The sequence below is a fragment of the Martes martes genome (assembly GCF_963455335.1).
Source record: "Martes martes genome assembly, chromosome: 1".
NCBI classification, from domain to species: Eukaryota; Metazoa; Chordata; class Mammalia; order Carnivora; family Mustelidae; genus Martes; species Martes martes.
The window spans coordinates 140,056,093-140,075,674 of record NC_137888.1 but is presented as its reverse complement, the minus strand read 5'-3'; the positions used below and the strand labels follow the sequence as shown (position 1 = coordinate 140,075,674).

Sequence of the window (19,582 nt, the reverse complement as noted above, 5' to 3'; positions counted from 1 at the left end):
TTCCTCCTAAGAATTTATTTGAAAGAGAACAAAAAGTGGTATCACTTTTAAAAAAAAGTCAAAATACTATATAGTATATAGTAACTTTAAGCTATTATAAGGGTAAACAAATGTGAAAAAAGAAATTCAAATTAAGGTGAATGTAATTTTTTGTTTTGTTTTGTTTTGTTTTACGGAGAGAGACACAATGAGAGGGAACACAAGCAGGGGTAGTGGGAGAGGGAGAAGCAGGCTTCCCAGCCAAGAAGGGAGCCGGATGATGGGCTCAGTCCCAGGACCCTAGGATCATAACCTGAGCCGAAGGCAGACACTTAGCAACTGAGCCACCCAGGTGCCCCCTAAGGTGATACAGTTTGTGGTTAGAGACACCTAGCTATAATTCTAGGCCCCCTTCCCCGCACCTTTCCATCCTTTAGAGTGGTGGGTAGTACATGTACAGCTAGGGACATTTCCCACCCTTCCCTCTTTTCTCTAGATGGGGCTTCATTTTCTCCAATTATATGGTAGAGAAAATGCTGTATGTCATTTTGAGCCCATGTGGTTAAGAAGCAGGTATGCCTTCTTTTTGCCCAACCACTAACTAAATGCAGAAGTCTCTGGGGCTTTATGGCAGGAGTTAGCAAACTACAGGCCAATTCCAGCAGGCTGCCCATTTTTGTAAAGTGTCATGGGAATGTGGCCATGACCATTCATATTAAAGTACTATCTACAGAACTACAAGTGCAGAGGCAGAATTAAAGAGTTGAAACAGAGACCCTATGGCCACAAAGCCTTAAACATTACAATCTGGCCCTTTACAAAAAATGTTTGTTGACCTCTATTCTACAGGATGGAAGCAGCCTGGGAGCCTGAATCATTACATGGAGGAAAGCAGGCCATTGATTAATGACACCTGCTTTTTAAACTGCTATGTGAACAAGAAATTTCTCCTGTGTTAAGTCACTAAAAATTTTAATTACAGCAGCTAGTTACATACTATTGGTTAAACACACTGGTCTTGGAAGCTGTTCCAAAAAGCTACATATTAAAAACTTTTCCCACATATCTAGCAGATGAATGGTAATTGAAGCACATGGCATGGCTCAAAGTCTTGCTCTGAGATACTGGAAGAAAACTTCAAATTTAAGAAGCAAACAGAAGATAAATCATCAGGAACATTTAAATAAGGAACTTACGTAAATAACTTACCTTAAAAACACAAGGTCAAGAGAATATTTTTTGAAGTTTGAAAGGTATGTCTGCAAAGAAGAAAGCCATTGGTAAAGTACATTTTCAAGGACATGGTGAGGCAGAGAATGGATTAAAGAAGTTAGGATTCATCTTCTAAAAGGAATAAAGGACATTAATGACATGATCTACCTATGAAGCAAAGTCACAAAATAACACCTGCCCTTACCATGTGAGATGCATATTTTTACTGCCAACCCCCCCTCCCATTTTATTCTATTCTATTTTGTCTTTATGGTATATATGTTTTATGCTGGTCACCACACGGTAAATTGAGTCCACAATCCACTAGGTTGCAACCTGGGTTTGAAAACTAATTCTTGGGGCGCCTGGGTGGCTCAGTGGGTTAAAGCCTCTACCTTTAACTCAGGTCATGATCCCAGGGTCCTGAGATCGAGCCCCGCATCCAGCTCTGCTCAGCAGGGAGCCTGCTTCCCCTTCTCTCTGCCTGCCTCCCTGCCTACTTGTGATCTCTGTCAAATAAATAAATAAAAATCTTTAAAAAAATAAAAATAAAACTAATTCTTTACAGAGACGTCATGCTATTTGAACTGGCACTTACGAAAAAGATTTTTCCATCATTCATCTAATTCTAAAAAGAATCTATATACCAGAAACCCAGTAGAGTTTACAGACACCCGTTTTAAACATTTGTTTTAAACATGGTTTTAAACATTTGTTGCTCGGTCCTTCTGGGGTCTTTCATCCACACTTATCTAGGAACACGGAGCAGTCTTCGAGGAGAAAGCTGTAAGATTGTTTTGTCTAGGGGAAAAGGGGTAGTTGTACTAGGGGGTTTTCGCACCTTCTTGGCTGGATCAATGGAAGACCACACTTGGGCGCGGAAGGAGCCGGGTTTCTGGGACAAACTGGCCAGCGTGGACCAGCATCTCCCTGCCCCACCCAGCTGAAAGCCCCGGGCCCTGACAACCAAACACCCCGCCCCTTCTCTCTGATCGAAGCCCGAGGCCCTGGCGATGACGCCAAGTTTGGACTCCAGGTCCAAACCCTCGACTCTCCCAGAGACGCCCCCAGCCCGCCCAGCTGAGGCCACCCCCGCCCCCGGCCCTGCCCCAGTCCCTGCCCCTCCCCGCCGAGCCCCCGACCTCCGGGTCAAGTGCCCCGCCCCTCCCGGCTCGCCGCAGAGGAGGCAGCGCGCTGTAGCGCCTGCTCAGTGCGGGACGCGGCGCGCGAGGGGCGGCGACGGCCGCGGGCGCTCAAGCATGGCGGCAGCGGCGCTGGGCAGCTCGTCGGGCTCCGCGTCCCCGGCAGTGGCCGAGCTGTGCCAGAACACCCCGGAGACCTTTCTGGAGGCCTCCAAGCTGTTGCTCACCTATGCGGACAACATCCTCAGGTGCGGGGCTGAGGAGTCGCGCGGAGGGGAGGGAGGGTGCAAAGGCGGAAGGTGAGGGGGCGCCTGGTTGGCCTGGGTTTAGGGGTGCCTACTCGGGCCCCGAAGGGTGGCGAGGCCAAAAGGGACTGGGGTCTGAGCCGGCCTTGGCTCGGTATCGGAGCCCACGGGCCAGGGGCCTCGAGACCCGGCCGGGCTACTCCCTCCCGAGAAGAGTAAGTTTCTTTGCACTTGTGACTTGGCACCTAATGTCGGGGTGCTCTAGGGTGAACTGGAGGTCGCGGGGATGGCGCAGGGCGGAGGAAGGTGAGAAGGCGTGCCCTAAACCTTTGCCTCCTTTCGGGTTAACTGTCTTAATGTCAGCACAGAAACGGTAACAGCGTTTCATTCCCAATGCGTGGATTTTACCGAACAGAGTGCCTTAGCCACAGGCTTATGAGAAGTTAGTCTCGACAAAACCCTCGCCCTAACGTTTTGTGACTACCTTAATGTTAAAGCATACTACTACTGAAGTGGTGGGGGGGTTACATTTTTATGGTCTTTTCCTGCCCACTTTTGTTGGTTGAAATATTATTAACCATATTAAAGTTATAATTTTCGTATTGATACCTGTATTCGGCTTTTCAACATGACCTTTTAAATAAGAATTGATAAAGGTTACCTGGGCTGAGAGTAATTTGTTTCATTCTCTTGTGAGCAAAAGTACACTTGTAGATCCTTAAGGGACCTAACAGGTTTGGGGAATTGGGATGCAAGTTTGATTATTCATTTTGAATCATTATCTGCTTCAGTTCTTAGATCAAATCATGTAGTGGCTTGTGTGGGGGAGGGAAATGGAACCAAGGGTAAAGAGCTCCAGCTGCCAGGTACTTGTGGGGTTACCTCATTCATCAGGTCACCATGATTATTATCTAGGTTCTCTCGCCCACCTCACCCCTTGGTGCACTTGTTCTTCTAAGTGGCGGGTATATTGGCATGAAGTCTAAAAGGAAATTCTTAGTTTCAAGTTTATAGATTTGATGTGACCCAATTTTAGAGAAAGTGGTTACAAATGTAGTGTTTTAACCCATGGTATTTCATTGTTCATGGCAATAAATTGTTCATATAAGTAGCATTAAGGATTTTAAAAGTAAGTTGAAGGAAAAACGAGCCTTTATTATATGCCCAATGCCATAAGGGATGTGTAGCATGTGCAGTGTACACAGCTACACAATTGTGACCTATGTGGAGACTGCCTTTCTCCTTTGTGACACCTTCTCAACTCACCTCTACCTAGTGAGGTCTAACAGCTCTTCAAAGCACAGGGATGCTAATAGACACTGCATGAATGAACTCATAAGCTGAGTCCTCTAGGTCTTACGAGCTGGGACCTCCAAACTGGAAAGCCACCAAACTATTTAAATCCCATTATTCAGAAAAGGGAAGTGGCCTTGTAATAGGATTCACTTCTGCTTTTTATCTAGTGAAACACAAAATGCTAAGATCAAGGTGTTTGAGGAAGGAAAACTTTGCATGCAAATAATGACTTGGCATCATAATTACCATTATGAATATTTATCAAACTCATAGAAGAAGCTTGGCATGCTGTCAGTTCATTTTACAGTCTTTCCCATGGCTTGTGTTTCTTATCTGATTTCTGTTTCCGATTCAAAGGGTATTGAATTAGGAATCTGGAACTCATAATTGAAGATGGTATGAAAAGCTACCCTTGTTAGTTTAAGTACAGGTATTCCTTGTTTTATTGCTCTTCACTTTATTGTGCTTTGCAAATACTGGCTTTTTGTTTGTTTGTTTTGTTTTGTTTTTTACAAATTGAAGGTTTGTGGTGTTGAGTGAGTCTATTGGTTCCATTTTTTCCAACAACTCACTTTGTATCTCTGTGTCACATTTTGGTAATTCTTGTAATATTCAAACTTTTTCATTGTTATATTTGTTTTGGTGATCTGTGATCAGTGAGCTCTTTCATTTAATTGAAATATAGTTTATACACAATGTTATATTAGTTTCACTAGTACAACATAGAAATTCCACAAGTCTATACATTATGTGGTGCTCACAAGTGTAGTTGCCATCCATCACATACAGTTCTATTATAACATCAGTAACTATATTCCTTATATATATCTTTTATCTCCATGACTTTTTTTTTTTTCTTTTTAACTGAGCTCTGTGTCCAGTATGGGGCTTGAACTCATGACCCCAAGATGAAGAGTCACATGCTCTACTGACTGAGCCAGCCAGGTGCCCCACCCCCACACCCGTGACTTACTTATTCTATAACTGGAAGCCTATATCTCCCACTCCCCTTCACCCATTTTGCCCATCCCACATTTACCCCTCCACCCCCGCAACCATCTTTTGTACTCTGTTTTTATGTGTTTGATTCTAATTTTTTTTTTTAAGATTTTATTTATTTGACAGATCACAAGTAGGCAGAGAGGCAGGCAGAAAGAGAGAGGGAGGAAGCAGGCTCCCCGCCGAGCAGAGAGCCCGATGCGGGGCTCGATCCCAGGACCCCGAGACCATGACCTGAGCCAAAGACAGAGGCTTTAACCCACTGAGCCACCCAGGCGCCCCTGATTCTAATTTTTGTTTTGTTTTGTTTACCCACATAGAGGTGAAATTATGTGGTATTTGTCTTTCTCTTTTTGACTGACTTCTCTTATCATAATGCCATCTATCTAGGTCAATCCATGTTGTTGCAGATGACAAGATCTCATTCTTTTTTATGGCTGAGTAATATTCCATTGTGATTATGTATACCACATCTTCTTTCTTCTGTGATCAGTTATCTTTGATGTTAATATTGTTTTGGGATGCACCAAATGCAACCACATAAGATGGTAGACTTAATCTATAAATGCTGTGTGTGTTTTGACTGCTCCACCCATTGGCCCTTCTCCTGTCCCTCTCTCTTCCTTAGGCCTCCCTGTGTCCTGACGCACAATAATTATTGAAATTAGGCCCATCAATAACCCTGCAGTGGCCAGCTGTTGCAGTGAAAGGAAGGGCTGCACGTCTCTCAGTTTAAACCCAAAACTAGAAGTGATTCAGCTTAGTGAGGGCATGTCAAAATCCATGATAGCCCAAAAGCTAGGCCTATTGTACCAAACAGTCAAGTTGCAAATGCAAAAGAGAAGTTCTTATTTTGTTTTTTTGGTTTTTGGTTTTTTTAAGAGAAGTGCTTTAAGGAGGTTAAAAGTGCTACTCCAATGAACACACAAATGATGAGAAGGCAAAACAGCCTTATTGCTACTAATGGAAGAAGTTTTAGTGGTCTAGATAGAGGATGAAGCCAGCCACAACATTTTCCTAAAACCAAAGCCTAACCCTGAGCAAGGCCCTACCTCTTCAGTGTTAGGGGTTAATACAGCTGGTGACTTTAAGTTGAAGTCAGTCTTATTAGCCATGCTGAAAATCCTAGGGCCCTTAAGAATTATGCCAAATCTATTTGGCCTATACTCTGTAAATGGAAAAAACAAAGCCTGAATGACAGCACATCTGTTTGCTATGCAATTTACTGACTGCCACTGTTGAGACCTGCTCAGGAAAAAAGATTCCATTCAAAATACTGCTCATTGACAATGCACCTGGTCACCTAAGAGCCCTGATGGAAATGTACAGTGACATAATGTTGTTTTCATGCCTGCTAACATCCATTCTGCAACACCCATTCTGCAACCCATGGATCAAGGAGTCATTTGGACTTTCAAGTCTTTAACGATTACATTTTGTAGAGCTATAGCTGCCATAGATAATAATTCCTCTGATGGATCTGGACAAAGTAAGTTGAAAAACTTTTAGAAAGGATTCCTCATTCTAGATACCATTAACATTTATGATTCATGGAAGGAGGTCAAAATATCAACCTTATTAGGCATTTGGAAGAAATAGATTCCAACCCTCATGGATGACTTTGAGGAAAGACTTCGGTGGAGGAGGGAACTACAAATGTGGTGGAAACAGCAAGAGAACTCAAATTAGAAGTGGAGCCTACAGATAAGCTAAATTGCTGCAATCTCTTGATAAAACTTTCATGGATGAAGAGTTGCTTCTTATGGATTAGCGAAGGAAGTGGTATCCTGAGATGGAATCTGCTGGTGAAGATGCTGTGAAGATTGTTGATATGACAACAAAGAATTTAGACTATAACATACTTTGTTGATAAAGCAGCAACAGGGTTTGAGGGGACTGACTCCAATTTTGGAAGATGTTCTGTCAAACAGCGTTGCATGTTACAGAGAAGTTGTTTATGAAGGGAAGGGTCAATTGATAGAACAAACTTCATTGTCTTGTTTTAGGAAATTGCCCCACTGACACCAGCCTATAGCAACCATCAACATGAGGCAAACCCTCCACCAACAAAAAGATTACAATTCACTGAAAATTCATATGGTAGTTAGCATTTTTTAACATCAAAGTATGTTTAATTAAGGTATGTACAATTTTTGAAAACATAATGCTATTAAACACTTACTAGACTACCGAACAGTATAAACATAACTTTTATATGGAGTGGGAAATTTTAAAAATTTGTTTGACTTGCTTTAGTGTAATGTTCACTTTATTACAGTGGTCTAGACTCAAAAAACTATAATACCTCAGAGCTATGCTTACAGTAGTATTAGTCCCTGCTCTTAAATTAGAGTTTAAATTCCTTTAGGCTTCAGGAAGTTAGAAAACACTCTTTCTTCCACTTCTAAGTCCAGTGACTTGTTAACCTCTAAAAAGAAAAGCCTCTGATCTCTTTTTGATTCTAACTACACTACCTTATAGATCCATTACTCTGACTCATGTAAGAGTAGAGAAAACCAAGAGTTCTGTTCCTTTTGCTGTTTTGGGAAAGTGATGGGTATTAAAGATAAGGGACTATGTCAGGGATGTTGTCTTGATATATCTTGTTCCTGCCTCAGGGTTTGACATAGTATCTTATGAAATGAGTGCTGAAATAAGAATTTCATTAGTAGGTGTTTTGGGTTGGTTTTGTTTTTTTTTTTTCAAGATTTTATTTATTTGTCAGAGAGAGGGCACAAGCAGGGGGAGCAGCAGAGGGGGAGGGAAAAGAAGGCTTCCCGCCAAACAGAGACCCTGATACAGGGCTTGATCCCAGGACCCTGAGATCATGACCTAACCTACCCAGGCACCTCTTGTTTTGTTTTTTTAACAGTATTACTTGTCACTGCACTCAAGTGAAGATAATACCTTTGATTACATTTCAGATTTCTGCTTCAGGTGATGTTTACTTATTCCCCAACTAAGAGTCATAAAGCTAATGAAATTCTAGAATAAAATGTAAGCTAATTCGTATGTACAATATGCTATGGATTTGAGACTTTCTACCTTTTTTTTTTAGTTCACTAACTTCTAGATATAGATGAGCTGTCTCAGTAATAATCTACTTTGCAAAGTTTATAATAGCTTGACTAGCATGTGTCCCATAGATAATTTGCTCCTTTCATTCTTTAAAAAAGATGGTTGATTTCCTTTGCAAACTGCACACAGTTATTGGTTACAAACTGCACTGTGTATGATTGGGAAGGGCCAAGAATGGAAAGTGGTCTCTTCCAAGAAAAAAGTTATGTTTAGGAGAAGAACACAAGTATGGAAAGTAGCCACGGCATTAAATCTAGAGAACAATTGGAAGACGGTGTTCAAGCAGTTAAATGTTTATGTCTGGAGATAGCAGAGGGACCTCGTGTGAAAGAGTTTTGAGAATGGAGGTTTGGTAAGATGGGATGTGTTCAAGGAATAGCAGAGAACATATGTTTGACATAAGAGGCAAGAGAAAACAATTGTACTTTCTAGAGTCAAAGAGAAACATGAAGGAGTTTCATGTAGAATGGTGATGTAAGGCACGAGCATGGGTTTCATTTGTGAAGCTATTACAGTAATCATAAGCATAAATGGGGATAGAATGTAGAAAGAACAATAGGAGGCAGGGATTGGCAGTTCTTGATGACAGAATGCAATGAGCAGAGGAGACAAAATAATTCAAATAACTTCAGCTTTCTAATCTAGGTGACTGTTGACAGCTAGAGAAATTGAGAGAGGGAAGTTAATTGAGGATTGGTGAGTTTGTTGGTATATTGTATGGTGGAGAGTATATAAGCTTTGTAATCAGACCAGTGGTTTGAATCCCAGTCAACCATTTCTTAAGAGTGGCTCTAGGCAGTTTATGTAAAGTCTCTGGGTTTCAGTCTCCTCATTTTTTTTTCAGTTTCCTCAATTTTTAGAGGAAAGAAAAGTGCCTGCAATATAGGATTGTTGCAAAAGAGAAATGAAGGAACATATCTTATTTGTTGTTACCATTATTCAGTTTTTTCATGTTGAACAAGCTAGATTATGTGTGTGGTTCCCTTTTTGTCAGCTACATAGAGTGGTAGAGTTAGAGTCAGAGATGGTTCCTAGCTGGTTCTAAAGATGTTTTTGAAAAATTTACATGTATCACAGAATAGTTTTCCAGAAGGACTAGAAATATTTTCTAAATGGCCTGCAAATCAACTTTTGTGATTAGTAATAAATACAAGATTATAGGATCTCTTGTATACTAGATTTATATTTATGTAAACCCTTTCTAAGATTATGAATTTTAAAGAGGTAGAGGGCTAGTAAATGGCTAAATATATTTAATTACCAGCATTTCTGAAATTCTAAAATAGAAACATTGAAGGTTTTCTTTTTTCTGAGTCTGTGACCTCTGGGAAACCTACTGTTAACATGTCTTAGGCTCTTTTTTGGGTGCCTGGGTGGCTCAGGCAGTTAAGTGCCTGCCTTTGCCTAAGGTCATGAGCCCAGGGTCAGGGGATGGAGCCCTTCATCAAGCCCTGCATCTGGACTCCCTACCCAGGGGGGAGCCTGCTTATGTGCAATAACGCGCACATGCTCTCACTCTCTCTCAAATAAAGTCTTTTAAAAACAAATATTTTTTTTAAAGATTTTATTTTTTTGTTTATTTTAGAGAGAAGGGGGTGGGGGAGTGGGATTTAGAAGTGAGAGGAACAGGGAAAGAATCACAAGCAGACCCCATGCTGAGCACAGAGCCTGACGTGGGGGTTTGATCCCATGATCCCATGATCCTGAGATCATGACCTGAGCCAAAACTAAGAGCATGACTCTCAACTGACTGAGCCACCCAGGTCCCCCAGTGTGTCTTAAGATCTTAAATATATGGTCAGTTCTGACTTTGAAGGTAAAAAGCATGGATTTTTTCTACCATTCAGTAATAAATACAAAGACAAGTGAGTAAGACAACTAGGAAGACAGCAACATGTATTCAAAGTGGTAGTGAGGTGCAGGACATTTTGCTGCCCTTTCAAGACCCCATTCTTTTAACATCATCCAACAAACACACCAAAAAAAAAAAAAAGGTAAAAATTATTGCAAACAAGCAAGATAAATATTACAAATTGCAGAAATAGTTAAGGGTCGGCAGAGGTAGAAAAAAACACGTTGAAGTATTACAGCAAAAAATACTTGAGAAAAGTCTACAGAGAAAATTAAGTTAATGAAAGAAGAAAATGAAGCAAAAATAAACGTGATCCTTAGGGCTACTTTAGCCACTGCCGGATAAGAAGAATAGTAATGAGTTCAAGGATGGTGGATACTTGGGGATGATGCTGTGAAGCTAGTGATTTAGAAAGGGTTTGTTTGGTACTTTTCCAGGGGCAGGGAATGGGATCTGTTGGATTTGAGCTCTGATGGCTTTATGGCCAAATTCCCTCTGCCTTTGAGGGCTTCAGGACAAACTTTTGGCACTATTGTGTGTTCAGTGCTATGGCTGGTGTGCTCAGCATATTTAAAAACAGGAAGATAGAATTTGGGTAGCCAGACATTACTGTTGATATTTTTGGTTTGCTTTTGTTTGCATTATTTTTTTAGTGAGAAAAACAGATAAATGGTATTGTGAGGCCCATAATGTTAAAAGACAGAAAATTGCTGACTAGACTAGAGCAGAAAAGCTGTATCAAGAGTTACTTTGAAACATGTATCAAATAATAAAAATAATTAAAAATAAAAATATCGATATTAAAATTAATTAATAATTAATATTATTAATTATTAATATTATTATAAAATAATAAGCTGGGGGCACCTGGGTGGCTCAGTGGGTTAAAGCCTCTGCCTTCGGCTCAGGTCATGGTCCTGCGGTCCTGGGATCGAGCCCCGCATCGGGCTCCCTGCTCAGCGGGGTGCCTGCTTCCTCCTCACTCTATCTGCCCGTCTCTCTGCCTACTGGTGATCTCTCTGTCAAATAAATAAGTTTAAAAAAAAAATAACCTGTATCAGATCAACTAGTCTAGGTTTTATAAGAATTTTTAAACAGTGGTGAAAGAGGGAGGAAAAAATATAAAATTAAAGCCAGAGAAAGACTGATCATATAAAAATCTGGAAGCTATTGGGGGAAAAATAGGTTAAAAAAAAAAAATCAGGCAGTTTTGCACCAGTACATTATATCATCCTGGTGGTACTGATGGTTATGACCCTGTAAAAGGTGTTGAATATCATGAAAAGATGCTTCATTTATCTATAACTGGCCTTGATAAAGTAAGAATATTGTATAGTTTAATGTTTTTCAAGTGGTAAGAAAAGGAGGCACACTTATGATATAACGTGGCATAAAAGCCAGGAATGCTAAGTATCTTGCTGTGCTCAGGGCAGTCCCTACAACAAAGACCTCAAATGTCAATAATGCCAAGGTTGAGAAACTCTCATTTAAAACAGAGAATAAAAGAGTGGCACATATATTTTTCTTTGTGTTTTTTAACCATCCATATTGAAGAACAATGTTTTCGTTTTTAATTTCCAATTTTTTGTGGATCTATAACTTTGTAAAGTACAATAAAAATTTCATGGCAAATTGTTAAAAAATTTCTGAGTAGTCTCAATTTCTGCACTTCTCATGAATGACTAACAAGGAGTTTACAGGTGGGCACCAGTCTGTGGACCTTTTGAATAATACTATTTTAGAGCTTTATCTCTGAGTATTCTGTAATAAACTTGTACAGTTTTTGAAATTAAAAGTTTAAACAAGATTTATGTATATTTGACAGTTTGGCAATAGAGAGTTGCTTGATAGAAAACAAATGTGAAATATGTTGAAACTTCTACAAATTAGGACAAAATTGCTTAATGGTTGCTAGCAGTTGCTAGCATTTGTCCATCATCCCCATTCCATACACCAAGAGATGGCCTCAGCACTCCTTCCTATGGACCCCTGACACGGCCTCAGAATCCTTCTTAGAATAGTGCTAATGGAAGCCACTACTATTGCAAGGGAGTTTGTATCAGATATGAAATTTGCTCATCGGGATTCCTGGGTGGCTCATTCAGCTAAGTGTCTGCCTTTGGCTCAGGTCATGATCCCAGGGTCTTGTGATCAAGTCCAGCATCTGACTCCTTGCTCAGCAGGGAGTCTGGTTCTCCCTCTGCCTGCCATTCCCCCTGCTTGTCCTTGAGAGCATGCTGTCTCTCTCTCTCTCTCCCTCTCTCTGACAGATAAATAAATAAAATTTAAAAAAATTTTTGTCATCCTAAATTATGTTCTGAAGTTCCTTTGTAATAAAAGTATAACAGTGTCATTTTTTTTTTAATTTTATTTATTTATTTGAGAGAACATGAGCAGGGAGGAAGGGCACAGGGAAAGGGAGAAGCAGACTCCCCACTGAGCAGGGAGCCCAATTCAGGACTCGATCCCAGGACCTCAGGATCATAACCTGAGCCAAAGGCAGACGTTTAACTGACTGTCCCACCCAGGTGCCCCAATGCTGTATTTAACCTTGTATTTTTTTCTGTTTTGTTTTTTTTTAATACAGCCTTTCTGATTTATCAAGGTTATTAAAAATATCAAAGGTTTTCATATGCTGGTCTCATCCCATGTATGATATTCAAAATCTTAGTCATGGTAAAAAATTTTTTGGCTCTGACAAAAATGTATCTTGAGCTGAAGCAGAACTTAGTATAAAAACAATCATTGGTCTAGGGAAGAAAGAAAATCAACTGACTCTAAGGTATACCTGGATTTGTATTTGTCAGAGGTAAAGTCTTTGAGGAACTGTGATCCTTTTTTGTAAAGCTTCTTAGTTTCTTTTATTCATTCATTTCACAAGTATTTATTAACTGTCATCTGTATGCATCAGGCACCATTCTTGATTGATCAGTCAGAACAAAATAGGCAAAACTTGCACCCATGTCTGGAGCTTACCTAGTTTTTTTTCTTAGCAACCTAAAAACTCATAAAGGTATGTGGCTTTAACAGCATAGAATTAAAGTGTCGCATGGATTTCCCTTATGGAAGCATTAATTATCATTAGCTATGAAATTAAACAGTAAGGTGGTAGTAACTGTATATTGAGGTAAGAATCACAAAATCCGGCTATTTTTCTGGACTGTGCTTCCTTTCTTTAAGGTTGGGAACCTTACTACCTCGTAGCCAGTATAGCCAGTATAAAATGTAAAAAGGAGTGCAAAAACACTTTGGAACGTGTAAATTGTTGTATATAATCATACTTTTTTTTATTTAAATCAGAAACCCTAATGATGAAAAATATAGATCTATCCGGATTGGAAACACAGCCTTTTCTACTAGACTCTTACCTGTTAGAGGAGCCGTTGAGTGTTTATTTGAAATGGGCTTTGAAGAGGTAAGTTAAAGGGTTTCTTTTCCCTGGTTCACATATGAAGAATTTATTATAATGTTGCTGGATAATTATCTAAATAAGATAATATTTTAAAATTAATATATTATTTTGAAAATCTGTGGAACTACTTCTTCACCTATTAGATATTTAAAAGTCACAGTAAATAATTCTGAAATCACAGTAAAGTATAACAACTCTCCCACAGGGAAAATTCTTACAAGTTTTAATTTTTTAGAACAGGAAGGTCAGACGTACAACCCAAAGACCAAATTGTGGGTCATTTTAGACTTTTGGCAAAAATCTGATTTGTAAGTACACATAAATTCTAGCACGGTCTAACCACCTGTCTCCAGTAAGAAATGAAAAGAGTAAATGCAGAAAAGCTGAGTTAAGTTGACACATGTAAGGGATTTCTTGTGTGACAGAAGAGAAGAATGTCAGTATTTTTTTTTGTTTTTTAGTCAAAAGTTCAGTGTTTTCATCTTCTCAAGTCTTGTGGCATAGCTTAATTTTATGACACAATGAAAGTTATCAATATTGTCAGTTTTCTTTATGTATATATGCTTAACCATTTCTAGTTTATGGGCTGTTGAAAGACGTTGAGCCAGGTTGTGGATGCACAGCAGTCCATAGCAGTCAGAATTGTCAAGGCTGTAGAAATTGTTAAAAAGAGATATGCTGAGTTGCCATAAGAAGTACTTTCCTTCCTGCCTCTCTGCTTTTCTCCCTAGATTCTGTTTCAGGCCCTGAAGGGTATAGTAGTGAACTAGAGAAAATGATCCCATCTCACATGAAGCCTGATTCCAAGAGGTTAGACAACAGTAGACGTGAAAGCAAAGATGAGTGCAAAAAAGAAAATAAGGCATGCTAATACACTAAAAAGCAACGGTAGAGGTGGGCAGCTATGTAAGAATGAGTGGTCAGGGAAGGCCTCTCAGGAGATAATATTTGAGCTGAGAACTAAATGAAAAGAAGCCCTCAGGTAAGAGTACTTCAAACAGAAGCATTCAGTTGTGCAACAGACTTCTAGTAGGATTAGCTTTGGCACAGAGAGTAGCTACACAGGTCAGCAGAATCCAGGGCGTGGGGATAAAGACTTGGACTTCATTATAAGTGAGATGGGAAACCATAGGAAGGTTTTAGGCAGGGAAGAATATATAAAAGATTACATTAGCGGCTGTATAGAGAATGTTCTGGATGTTCTGGGATGGGGGCAAGGGATGAAGTAGGGAGACCAGTTAGAAAGCTTTTATCAGCCTAAAGGAGAAACAAAAATGGTTTGTGTAAGTTCCCTGAGGGCAGAGCCTTTTGTCTTTTTGTCCCCTCTGTTGCTAGCTCCTCGAACACATTGAGGCACTCAGTAAACATTTGTTGAATTAAAGACTAATAGCAGTGGAGATGGGGGAAAAGTAGAGGCATCTAGAATTTTTTTTGAAAAAGAGCCTGCAGGACTTGCTGATGAATGTGGGGTACAAGGGAAAGGAAGGAATCAGGGATACTACTAACTTTTGGTTTGAGCATCTAAATGGATGCAAGTACCATTAATTCAGATTGAGACATCTTGGAGTGTGTAGCAGATGTCAGGAGAAATCACTACTTCTCTTTTGGGTAATTATAACCCATATACTGTTAAACATTCAAGTAGAGATAACAAGTAGGCAGTTGAATATATGAGTCTATAACCCAAAAGGAAAGGTCAACCTAGAGATACAAGTTATGTTGTCATCTGCTTATTAGTTACAGACTTCTGAACATAAAGAACTTAAAAGTATAGTAGGCAAAATTGAGAACATTGCTGATTTCATTAAAGGAAATACAGATTTTTGAGTTAAATGACAGAAAAATTTAGTAAATGACAACTGGAAACTGTACTGATTGCTCAGTTTTGAAGTATCACATATTCTGTGGAATCATGTTTGTCTTTTCATTCAACAAATATTTGAGTGCCGGGTGTGATGACAACCATCCCAGTTTGCCTGGGGCTGTCCTGGGTTTAGGACTCAAAATCCCACATTCTATAAAACCCGTCTCAGGCAGACCCAAAGGTTGGTCACACTATTGCCAGGTAACAAGCCACACTGAGAATTGGAGTAGTAGTTGACACAAATGGAGCAAGTTTCAGAAAGGATTAACATGTTTTGATCAGACTAATTCATACTTCAAGGTTCTGATTGTCTTTAGACTTCACACCTCAGGATCCATCTGCAGTAAATGTTTTATCAGTGTGGCTAAGTTGCAGAAGGAACCGGTGGAATTGCAACTGAACTCTACCATTAGAAAGAAACTTAGTAAGCTTAAAATGAAGTAGAATCTCAGACCCATCCCAAAATGTTCATTGTATATTAAAATCTTGAGCACTTTTGGGCCTGCTTGCCTCTGAGGCTACATTCTTTGTGAAGATTTTGAGGAGGTTGAGAAAGACTGGGATCCACATGGACATGTGACTCAGCCACCTTGCTGAGTGAAGTGATTCTCGCCAGGTCCCATGCGGGGGGTGGGGGGGGGGTGGTTAGTTGTCTTGGTGACTGGAAGATATTACCAGCACTTAGTGAGCAGAGCCAGGTTGGCTTAGCATCTGATAGTGAAAATTGTCTTAGCAAAAATATGTTGAGAAATACAGATTTTGTTCAATACTGGAATTCTCATTAATATTTTAAACTGTTATTAGATTTGTGCATTAAGCCTGTAATTTTGTCCTTTTGTGAAAAGACAGTGTGATTGATGAAACTTTTTGGTACAGACCCTTTAGCCATAATCATACATTCTTTTAAAACTGGCCCTGTAAAGCTAGAAGGGAAGGGAGCAAGGTACAAGTAGCATCTCTGTCTTATCAGGGCCTTCTCTGAGGTATGGACTGAACATAGATATAGATCCCAGTACCTGTTATGCTGGATTTCTACCTCAGCCCGTGGTGTCTTCTGCCTCTCTCAGTGCTGCTGCACTAACAGTATGAGATGGGAAACCTCCATATTTGGTTTCAGCCTAGATACCTGATTTCTGAAGGGAAACCTTATCAGGCATGTGGGATGGTTCCTTTCTAATGTTGGGAAATCATTGTGATCCAATTTTTGCTAATCATGTATGTCATCACAGCTGTAGAAATATTCATTTTTTGCTCAACACTTCCAACTATTAGTACTAGCTTATGGTTTTTGGTCCCCGTTCAGTCTAAGATGTAGTCAATTATAGGTTAACGATCAAGGTTTACTCCAACAATTAGTCTGTAGCATCAGGCAGATAATTTTACTTTTCTGAGCTTTCATATTGTGAGAATTACTTGAGATAACATACATAAAAGTTTATCATAGCACCTAGAACACATGAATACAATAAATGATAGTTTTGTTTTTATAGCTTTAATGGGTAATGAATATATAGAGCTCAATGGCCTCTTTTGAAAGCCTTTTAAAAGGGATTCATATGAAATTAATTTTCATGTCATTAATGAGAAATGTAATGGTCAGTTGATTCTGAAAAGTTTGCCATCACCAGGGAAATAGATCATTCTCAGTTGTGGAGCCTAACTTAAGTGCTTAAAATCTACAAGTCTGTCAACTGCACATTAACAATATTTTATCCCATATCCATTTGGTAGAATTACTATTTTAACACGGTTGTTTCTCACAGCCTTGAAACTTGATTGAAGATATTTCTTTTAACTTTTTTTTTGTTTTGTAATTTGTTTCACATTGTGAGCTTTGTTGTAATGTTTATTGTGTCTTAAAGCACTCTGATTATATTATGGGTATTCATTAAATGAATCACTAATTGAGGAGTGGGATTTTTATTGCTTGATTGTTTTGTTTGGACCACCTTTGTATTACTGTTAACAGTCCATAGTTTTGGCTTGATCACCAGGCTGTACTTTTTGTTTTCTAGGAAAAATTAGTGGACCCCCCCCCCCCATATCCGGACTTCTAATCACGTAGCTGTTCTTCAAAGTCTTGGTTTGGAGAGTCAAACTTCTTGACCCCAGACATTTTGTATGGCTACATCTCTAGTAGTTACTATTATTTCATAGGGAATTTCACAGAGAATAGTAGTATCATATACTGTTACAGAGAAGATAAGAATGTGCATTTTTATAATTCTTATGAGACTTTGTAACTTATTATTCCTAAAAGAAAGTATTTTTCTAATGGCCTTTAAACCAATCAAATAAGCTAAGCATTATATGCAAAGAAGGAGACCAATTTTCTTAACTTCCTGGTTCATATATAGATACTTTTTACCTTTGACTATTTTTAAAAAAATACCATAATGGTAGGAAATCAGAAGGATTGTTAAAATTATGATGTATTCTATAGTATTGATTTCATTTTAGATATATATATATATATATATATATATAAAACTATCAGTGTAAAGCAAAGGTTAAAATTTTTCCCAATTTTGTAAATTCCAGGGAGAAACACATCTTATCTTTCCCAAAAAAGCTTCAGTGGAGCAGCTGCAAAAAATTCGTGACCTGATTGCCATAGAGAGAAGTAGCAGATTGGATGGATCAAATAAGAGTTACAAAGTTGAATTATCTCAGCAACCTGCATCCAGTACCCAGCTTCCTGTAACACAGCCTTCAGATCCTAGTGGGTTAACCCAGCATGCAGGGAACAGTGAAGGACAGTCATCAAAGCCACCATCTGCTCCAATGGTAATGTTAGAATTAAACCTTTCTTAACCGTTCAAAGTATTGAAACAGCAAAAGCTTTGAAATATGTTGTGATTTATTCCTGAATTTTTGCTCTTGTTATTCTTGGTTCTTAGAATTGTAATACATCCAGATTTCCTTAAGTCTTTAAAAAATTGTCAAATTTGTAACAAAGTAGGGGAAATGGTTATCTTTTTTTATACTTTTAAATCTTAACTTTTGGTTCATTGCTTCTTGGGCATTTCATCATTTTATCATTCATAAATGTACCCATTGCCTTGGTACATAAATCAGTAACATAAATTAGCATATGTCTTTAACCTAAAACCAGAGTAACAGACTTGCTGGACAATGGCAATCAAACCTCTACTGCACTGGTACTTCTTATCTAAATTTTACCTGCTGCCATTCATTATGAACATTATTAATTCTAATAGTCTAACCATTATTAACCCCTCAATTTGGTAAAAGAAATCAGCCTCTTTAAGGTAAATAATCATTAATTTACTGAGGGGGTGCCACCAGATTAATGAAGTTTAGTTAGTGGCATACACAGATACATGCTTCTGAAGAACTGCAGTCAAACTTTTCATCTCTTACAGGCATCCTTGATACACTTAACTGATCTTATTTAATAGGAAACTGTCCTATTTACAAAAATTCCTTTTGATAGTGGTCCTTAAGTTTTCCTCTGAATTTTCACTCAGAAAGATTTCGCATTTTGTTTTTTTTTCCTATAGTAATTTCCTATAGTAATCACTAACCAGCTTCAACTCGTATCCTCTTATTTTAATTTTTGTAAAACAGTTTGTCAATGTCCTCCATAAAGCAGACCTTATATATAGAGTCAGTTATTAAATCTGCCCTTAATTTTCTCCAGTTGAGTAATTCCAGAGTCCTTAACCTCACTTCCCTGGGGGTCATTTCTTTGTTTATGCTGAGAAGACCCTAAGCTTGTCTTTAAAAAATAAAGAATAAAGGTGGTAAAGGCTAGCAGGGGAAGAGACAGTGTTAACTGTCCTTTTATATAATTCTTGTTGAGTGGTTTCCAGACTTTTTTTTAATGGAGAATTAATTCCTCTAAAACATATTTCTTTGTGCTTCAATTTACTTAGATTAACTTTTAAGTCTTGAAAATATTTTCTCTTCTAATTAACTTCACAACTAGTGTTTACAAATGTCTTCTAGAAACTATTACTGAATATGTCTGATCAACTGGAAGTGTTACTAAGTGGCTGTGGGTATTCCATGAGATAGCATATGTGAAAACATTGTAAACTATAAAGGACTTTGTAAATTATAAAGGTTTGCTCTTGGTAATAATAATTCTTTTTGTAAAGTATCTGAGCTGCTTCATTCACAGAGTAACAGAAAAATGTAACTACTTAACTCCAGTGTGACATAATAGTGACCCTAGTCCGTCCATTCCTTAGAAAAGTGGTTTTTGGTTACACATCTTAACAGTAATAAAATGTTGAGTATATAACCCAGCATCTATTTCCTTATAAATTATATACTTCTAATATGTTATGTACTTATACAACAATTTTTTTAAAAAGTGAAATAAAGAGTAAATCTAAGATGTGCCCCAGTGGATTCTTTTGTGCCCCTCTTTCAAGCATGTGTGTTCCATCTTGGAATACCTGAGGTTGTCTTCAGTTTTACAGTTAAGGTTGATAACAGAAGCACATTTAACTTCTTCATTTTGAGCACTGTTTC

At 38.7% G+C, this 19,582-nt stretch overlaps 1 protein-coding gene across 2 annotated transcripts in view; it reads left to right on the top strand.

The window, feature by feature from the left end:
• The first annotated feature begins 2,406 nt into the window (after nt 1–2,406).
• The window catches only part of NGLY1 (N-glycanase 1), a 54,855-nt gene continuing 37,679 nt past the window's right edge, over nt 2,407–19,582 (top strand). For both annotated transcript variants that reach the window (XM_080798230.1, XM_080798229.1), the window contains exons 1-3: nt 2,407–2,581; nt 13,104–13,218; nt 17,621–17,866. In XM_080798230.1, coding sequence (XP_080654356.1) covers nt 2,451–2,581; nt 13,104–13,218; nt 17,621–17,866 — 492 coding nt within the window. In that variant the 5' untranslated portion in view covers nt 2,407–2,450. The remainder of the gene's footprint in view (nt 2,582–13,103; nt 13,219–17,620; nt 17,867–19,582) is intronic.